Genomic DNA, 8255 nt, shown 5'->3' with positions numbered 1-8255 from the left:
CTTGTCTTTAACATTAATAAAGAACAGCAAGACTTTATTATTATTATTTCTATTATTTTATTTTTAAATTACACTCATGATATTCATTAATTACACTCATGATATTAATCACATTTGTGGTATTCCTAGATTACATTCGCAGTATTCACAATTATATATATATTTTAATTTTCAATGCCGAATGTCATTTATTGAAGGAGGGAGTAGGTCTTAAATACAGGCTTACAGCACAATGGGAGAACCCCGGAGGGCAGAAGTTCGCTACTGATGTTTTACAATCTTGCATCTAAGCTGTTAATGCCCGTTATTCAGGATACACAGACAAGGAACTTCCCTTAAGCATTCAGGAGGGTGGAACCTGGCAGGGAATTAGCATAGGGAGGATATCAAGGTCAAGGTCAGCAAGCAAGGCAACAGTTACCCAAAATGGAGAACAGGGACCTACAGGTCCCCCTTTTATTAAAAAATGAGCTTCTGACTTGGGTTGCGTGAGATGTCAACAGGTCACCTTACCGGTCATGGAGAAGCCTGCCCAGGCCCACAGGCGCTCTGTCTCAGGTTGGTGAGCGCCCCCCAGGCATTACCCATCTCTGAATATTCATTATCATACAGGCTCAATCGTGTGTGAGTTGCAGTTAACTGCTGCCAAAGATGTCAAAGTGGCACTGGGCTTGCAATCTGTGTGTTCGACACAGAAAAGACCAACAGAGGTCCTATCTCACCCATAGCCAGTAGGCTAAAGGCAGCTGAGCCATTCCCTTTCTTAACGAGCCATACTGTACGTTGGAGTCCTTGTAAGATAGTATCCCCAAAGCAACTGGAACTTGAGTTTATAAATTTATAATATTCAAAGCCAATCGAGATGTATATAACTACTGATCATTATTATTATTTTTATTAGTATACTTAAAGCATCATAATCATCATCATTACTATTAATTTGTGATATGACCTCACTAGGTAGCTGTGCCTATCTAGAATTCCTGATGTAGAGCAGATTGGTCCCCAAGTCTTACACTCTGTGAGTGCTGAGATTAGAGATGTGAATCCCCATGTCCCCATACAACAAAGAATGAGTAACATCCATCTCAGAATGACAGTGCCAAGTATTCTGTGTCCTTGCAGGAACCAGTTCTCTTTGGGACAGTGATGAGCCTTAAGAAAGGAAGAAATGAAGGGAAGGCCCAAGGAGGGTAAAGTGTGAAAATATAGTTCAGAAGTAGGGAACTTGCCTAACATGTTGGACATTCCTGACTTTATCTCCTGCAAAACACACAGATGCAGCTGCCCACAGATGACAGCATGCATATGTGCAATACCACAGAGAGAAGAATGCTGCCTGGAGATCAAGAGGAGGATGTCAGAGACTCATAGAATATTTCGATTTATTTATTCTCCAGAGCATTCCATAAAGGGGTCAAGAGTCAGGATGGGTGGTGCTCATGCATAATCTTCTTACCTTTGAGGATGAGGTGAAAGGATTGTAGGTTCAAGGCTAGCCTGGCTCTGCAGCAAGACAGTCTTAAAATAAAAACAAATCAATGAAGTAAATATATATACATATATGGAGACACAGAGACCATGAGAAAAATCTCTCCACTTTGGGCAGGGGGCAAGAGAAAAATCAAGCAAAATTCAAAGGTGAGGAGAAATGTCTTAATGTCTCCTTGTTGTTTTCTTTCATTTCTTCATGCTGTGGTGAAACTCAGTATACAGCGCAGGCCAGAGGACTCTTGAATACATTCCCTCAGGCTCTGAGTGCTAGAGTACATAGGGCCTACCACCTACATTCCACTAATTTAAGAGTAATTTTTGGCTGGGCAGTGGTAGTACAGGCCTTTAATCCCAGCACTCGGGACATAGAGGCAGGCAGATCTCTGTGAGTTAGAGTCTGGCCTGGTCTACAAAGCAAGTTCCAGGAAAGGCACAAAGCTACACAGAGAAACTCCGTCTGGAAAAACCAAAAACCAAAAACCAAAAAAAAAAAAAAGAAAGAAAGAAAAGAATATTTTTTCAGTATGTCTTAATCCTGCCCTTGCCAATCATTTTACTGTTGTCTCTCTAATAATTTAAGAATTCAAACATTTGATACCAGGCCTCAAAAGACAGAGGTAGGCAGATCTCTATGTTTTTCATCCAGCTTGGTCTATAGAATGTGTTCAAAGACACTCAAGACTGTGGAAGGACACTCCCTTTCAAAAACAGAAAGGGAAAGAACCCAAATCAGGCTGAAAGTTACTTTTCATTGTGTGTGTGGTTAACCCTTACAGCTCAAGATACTCTTGGCTTAGGATTGCTTATATGCAGGAAGGTCATTGTGAAAAATGTCTAGAAATATGTCAAATTCACTATATTTCCTCCATATATGTAATAAATGTATAATTTAATCTTCCTTCTTTGGCTTAGGCTTGCATTGGGAAACAGAGGAAGTAGGAATCTTGGATGTTTGAGGTCCACATCCTTTAATATGACCTCCTCCTCAAAGAACAGATTCGGAGGCTGGAAATAGTGATGTCCTTTTTAATTATATTCAGGAGGCAATGGCAATCTGCAGTGGCAGCCTGGAATACATAGGGAGTTTAAGCGGAGGCCTGGGAAACAGTTCATTTGAGTTGAGGCTGTCCTTCTTAAGTGGCTTAAACTCAAAAAACCCAAACACACAAAAATTAAATGTAAAAGAAAGCAAAACAAAGGTCTAGTATAATTTTTTAAAACAATTTAGCAGAGACATTATCATGAAGAAGAATATATAAGTGGTGAATAATATGTAGTTATTAAAAAAATGAAGTAGCACCAATTAAAGGTGTGTCCCCAAACCTCTAGGTCTGGATTAAAGGTGTGTGTCTTCCTTCCTCAAAAGTCCCTGTTTAACATGGATCTATCTACTTCAAATTAAGCAATAATTTCTCAGAGGTGTGCTCTCAATTTTGGTGTTTTGTTAATTCCAGATATAGTGAAGTTGAGAACCAAGAATAGCCATCACAAGGGTGTGTTATTTCTTGTGGTTTGTCTTCCATCAGTGAGGGATCATGTCAACATTTGCATAGCTATTATTTACTCTCGTATGTTGTTACAATGACTGCTGCTATAAACACCATCAGGGAAGGGGTGTTTTTCTTAACTTGTTAGTGGTCTTAGTTTTCACAACATGGATGGCAGGTGAAAACCTCATACATGGTGAGGTGGAATCAGAGCCAGGAACTCCTGAGGGTGACTCTATTCTTTCCTCCTTTTATTCCATCCAGAATCAGAGTCCCAGGATGACTCCAACAAACTTTAGTGGTGGTCTTTCCCCTGCCTCTCAGATAATCCTTCTGAAAGACCCTAACCCTTCAGGCTTACACCCCCAAGCCCCAGAAAATAAGGAACTAAAAAGAAAACTAGTTTCAAGGGCCACCTGACTCAGTCATTATTCAACCTGTAACAATGTAACAATGTAAAAAGATTTCTGTTAAGAGATGTGCTCAACTGTGACTGGGATAGTTGCAAGTGTTCCAGGAAGGACCACTGTGACCTTTATGTATACTCCACTCCCACCCTGATAACCCCCTTAAGGTTTCCAGAACAATGTACATGGGGACCTGACTGTACCCACTCTGTGATCAGACTATGATCCTGTGAAATGAAATTGTATGGGAATTGTAATCTTATGGCTTTTGTGTGTTTTCCTTTAAAAACCCCCATGTGACTGCAGTAAGATGTGGCTCTTGCTCTTAGGAGTAGAGTTTGCTGTCTGTACAGTTTCTTCAATAAAAACCTCGTGCTGTTGCATCAACTGGACTGGAGTCTGGATTCTTGGGACGCCCACTCAAGACCCTAAACCCTTGGGGTACAACACTGCTTAGAAACAGTCTTCCGGATCCATCTAAGGGAACCAACATAAACAAAGTCAGAAACAATAGGTCCCACTTAGCAAAATAAAATCAAGGTCAGACATGTGTTCTAAACAAACCAATAAATCCTATTAAAATAGCATAATCACTAAAAATCTCCCCACCAGAAAAAAAAGCCCAGGACCAGAGAGTTTGAGGGAAACAGTATCTGCCACTCTGACCCCAAATCCACATGGAGAATAGTCACTGATGTTACTAGATAGTCACTTGCCAAAGGTTCCTAAGACAAAACAACAATTTAGGCATCAAATCCAGTTGATTGATGTGTTCTGTATTGAGGGATGAAAAGCACTGCAGTCAGACTTTAGGAGAGCGAGGCTGGGAATTGCTGAGTTGATTGAATCACTGAGGTATCTTCATGTCTTCAAGGCTTAGTGAGTCTCTCCAGACCTGATGAACTGGAGAGAGATGACAGATGTGGAGAGCATTTAAGACATCACATTCTAACGGGAACAGTCTCAAAACCCCTTCTTTGGTAACTGTTGAATATTTTCTGCACTATTTGGAAACCAGAATGGGGTCTCTCTTTTTAAAAATGGTTTGCTTACTTATTTAAAGTTTTTTTTTCATTTTGCATACCACACACTGTTATCCTATCTCTCTTTGAAGTCCTAGCAAAGTAAGCATGGAAGTTGAAATTTTAAAGAGGACAGAACTCACCAGTGAAGGATGAAAATTATGAGGTATTAAGAAGCTGAAACTTGGCAGTAAGCATGATGGAATTGAGAAGCACTTAGGATCTTCTCCTAGCACACCCTTAACTGGATCTGGAAGAGCATTTCTAAAGAGGATTATCTGAGGGGGAGGGAGTGACCACTATCAAAAGTTGGTGGCGCCATCCTGGGGACTGTCAGTCTGGATGAATAAAAGTCAGGAAAAAAGATTGTCACTTTCAGGGTTCCTGCCTGGCTCTGCTTCTTACCCACCGTATATGAATTCTTACCCCCTGACCTCCATGTTGTGAACCGTGAGTCCCCTGACAGGGTAAGGAAAACACCTCTCCTGGATCGTGTTAGTGGTAGGAATCAGTGTAAAACCCCTAGAAGAGTAGATAACAGCTCTGTGGAATGGACACAAACCCGTATTAAACAGAAGATGAACCACAGAAAGCAAAATACACTTTTGGTGGTTATTCTTGATTCTCAACCTAACTAGACATGGAATTAACTAAGATCCTAATATGGAGGGCAAAACGGTGAGAAATGTTTTGCTTAAGTTGAAGTAGGTAGATACACTTCAAATACACACTTTGAAAGTAAAAAGAAACAAACATCTAATCCAGATCTCAGGGCCTGAAGACACACACACCTTTAATCCAGATCTGGAGACTAGAAGACACACCCTAAATTGGGCCACACCCTCTGTTAGAAGCATATAAAAGGACATGGAAGGAGGAAGCCCTTGCTCTTTGCCTGCTTGCCCTCACCTTGTAGCCATTCCATTCCTTCCATGGCATTAGAGAATTTTTCTTCAGAATTCCAAGATATACTGAAGACCCAGGGACACGTCCAACCTCCTGGACTGAGTAAGTACTGGATTCTTGGATTTTCTCTTCACAGCTAGCCAATGTGGGAATAGCAGAACTACAGCCCTAAGTCATTCTAATGAATCCCCTTTGTTCATACACAGAAAGATTAATTATATATGTTCTGTTACTCTGCAGAACCCTAGTATAACATCTTTGATATGAGTGTATAAAATGTTCCAAATTTTCAAGTTGTCTATAGTTGAAATGTGGATAGAATATTTCAGACCCAAGTTTCCACCATCATAGAAGATGGAACAAATGAAAAATAGAAACTGAAAATCTAAACCAGGTCAATTATTGTATCCCACAGAGTCAAGAGAAAACAATTGCTAGCTCTTCATTTTGGATCCAGTTTAACGTTCAAACTACCTCCAGAAATGTCAGGAGACCAGACAGCCCAGAGATGTGACCACACCCAAATCAACGTCCAGAATTTTTACTACAGGTGGACCATCAGCAACTTCCGTTTTATTCTGGAGGAAATTCAGGAAAGCATTAGAAGCCCAACTTTCTCAATAGGAGCCAATGACAAATGGTGTTTGAGAGTACACCCAAAGGGAGTGGATGAAGAAAGTGCAGATTACCTGTCAGTTTACCTAGTGTTGCTCAGCTGTCAAAAGAGTCCTGTTTGGGCAAAGTTCCAGTTCTTGATGTTAAGCTCGGAAGGAGAGACAACCCACGGAGAGAGCAAACCTATTGTCTCTAGGTTCGAGCCAGGTGTTGAACTGGGATATAAAAAGTTCATCCTTCGAAACTTCCTCCTGTCCTTTGCACCATGGCTTCTCCCAGATGACAAGCTCACCCTCCTCTGCAAGGTGAGTATGGTTGATGACTCTATGCCCATCTCTGACCAGAACAGAAAGCCAAGAATTCAGGTTCCCAGATGCACATTGGCAGATGAACTAGGAGAGCTGTGGGAGAATTCCCAGTTCACAGACTGCTGCCTGGTGGTAGCTGGCCAGGAATTTCAGGCTCACAAGGCCATCTTAGCAGCTCGCTCTCCAGTTTTCAGAGTCATGTTTCAACATGACATGGAGGAGAGCAGAAAGAATCGCATTGAGATCCATGACCTGGAGCCACAAGTCTTCAAGACAATGATGGACTTCATTTACACCGGAAAAGCACCAGACATGGACAGCATGGCAGCTGCTGTGATGGCAGCTGCTGACAAGTATGGCCTGGAGCGTTTGAAGGTCATGTGTGAGGATGCCCTCTTCAGGGACCTCTCTGTGGAGAATGCTGCCCACACTCTCTTCCTGGCTCACCTCCATAGAGCAAGGCAGCTGAAAACTGAGGCACTGGATTTCATTACAGCACATGCTTTTGAGGTCTCTGAGACCTCAGGCTGGAAGACAATAGTGGAGACATGTCCCCAGTTGGTAGCTGAAGCATACCATTCCCTGGCTTCTGCTCACCGCCTTTTCAGGCAGCCCACTTAAAAGCCTAAATCGACCCTAGTACCTGGTCTGCTATGACCTACATGTTTCTTCCAGAAGCAGCAGCCAGTGTAGTGATCAATTACACCTGGGTAGACTATGGGACCTATGTAGCATTTACAGTGAATCTGGGGAAAGACAGATGGTGGATGAGGCTTTAATACAGGTGTAAATGAGTTGAATGGAAGGGTGTGGGAGGGGAAGGTCTGGACTCTGGTACAATCTACTCAGCCTTTTCCCTGTTGCTGTACTGGTTTGATTTTTGTCTAATGAGTTGTAAACTGGAATTCATATTTAATTGCTGGCCCCAAGCACATTACAACAGGGTTTCTTTGGAGAAACTTGTCTGGATTGGACTGAGCAGAACATATGGTCAAGGACTCAGAAAGGAAAAAAACAAACCTGAATATTTGATTACAAGAGAAGGGGAAGAGAATGAAGACATTTTTCTCCAAACTCAGTGTGTGGGAATAGAAAGATGAATCAGTTGACAAAAGCAATTGTTGCTCTTGTAGATGATCCTTGTACAGTTCTCCTCTTGTCTCTATGGGCACAAACATCTCTGTAGACTGTACCTAACCCCCCAAAATACAAAATGAATAAAAATTTTAAAATCAGCTTGTGGATTCCAGTAGTGTTTCTGTTTAAAGAAAGCCATTTTAGTCCATCCAGCTCTGCTCAGCTGTGGAAGTTTGTTCAGTGTCTACACACACACACACACACACACACACACACACACACACACACACACATCAATTAAAGAAACCTAATGAAATTATGTATATTCATAGATTGGAACCTAGCCCAAATGTCAACTTTGGTGGTATTGTGTTCCTCAAAGTATTGTGCACCCTAATAAACTTATCTGGGTTCAGAGAAAGTATAGCCACTAGATACAAAGGCTAGAAAAGGGTGGCACTCAAACCTTTAATCCTAGCATTCCAGAGACAGAAATCCCACTGGATCTCTGGGAATTCAAGGCCACATTGGAAACAGCCAGGCATGGTGACTCACGCCTTTAATCCCAGAAGGTGAGCCTTTAATCCCAGGCAGTGATGGCAGAAAGCAGAAAGATATGTAAGGCGTGAAGACCAGAAACTAGAAGCATTTGTCTGGTTAAGATTTTAGGCTTTTAGTAACAGTTCAGCTGAGATTCATTCTGGATGAGGATTCAGAGGCTTCCAGTCTGAGGAAATAGGATCAGCTGAGGGATTGGCAAGGTGAGGTAGCTGTGGCTGGTCTGTCTCTCTGATCTTCCAGTATTAACCCAATACCTGGCTTCCAGGTTTGATTTTACTAATAAGACCTTTTAAGATTCCTGCTACAGTCAACAGTAGGCATTCTTTCGAAGCTGATGGGAGCAGATACTGAGATCCACAGCCAAACATTAGGCAGAGG

General features: G+C 41.8%; 1 protein-coding gene across 1 annotated transcript; it reads left to right on the top strand.

Moving 5' to 3' along the window:
* The first annotated feature begins 5798 nt into the window (after positions 1-5798).
* On the top strand, positions 5799-6860 carry LOC143274043 (speckle-type POZ protein-like). The gene has a single exon (XM_076575318.1). The coding sequence runs from the start codon at positions 5799-5801 to the stop codon at positions 6858-6860; it is 1062 nt and encodes a 353-aa protein (XP_076431433.1).
* The last annotated feature ends 1395 nt before the right edge of the window (positions 6861-8255 follow it).

This window comes from Peromyscus maniculatus, chromosome 6, assembly GCF_049852395.1.
Source record: "Peromyscus maniculatus bairdii isolate BWxNUB_F1_BW_parent chromosome 6, HU_Pman_BW_mat_3.1, whole genome shotgun sequence".
Lineage (NCBI taxonomy): Eukaryota > Metazoa > Chordata > Mammalia > Rodentia > Cricetidae > Peromyscus > Peromyscus maniculatus.
This window is presented reverse-complemented; position numbering and strand designations above follow the sequence as displayed.

Excerpts from the sequence above, each read along its gene's own strand:
- LOC143274043 (XM_076575318.1), top strand. The coding sequence starts at position 5,799 with ATGTCAGGAGACCAGACAGCCCAGAGATGTGACCACACCCAAATCAAC.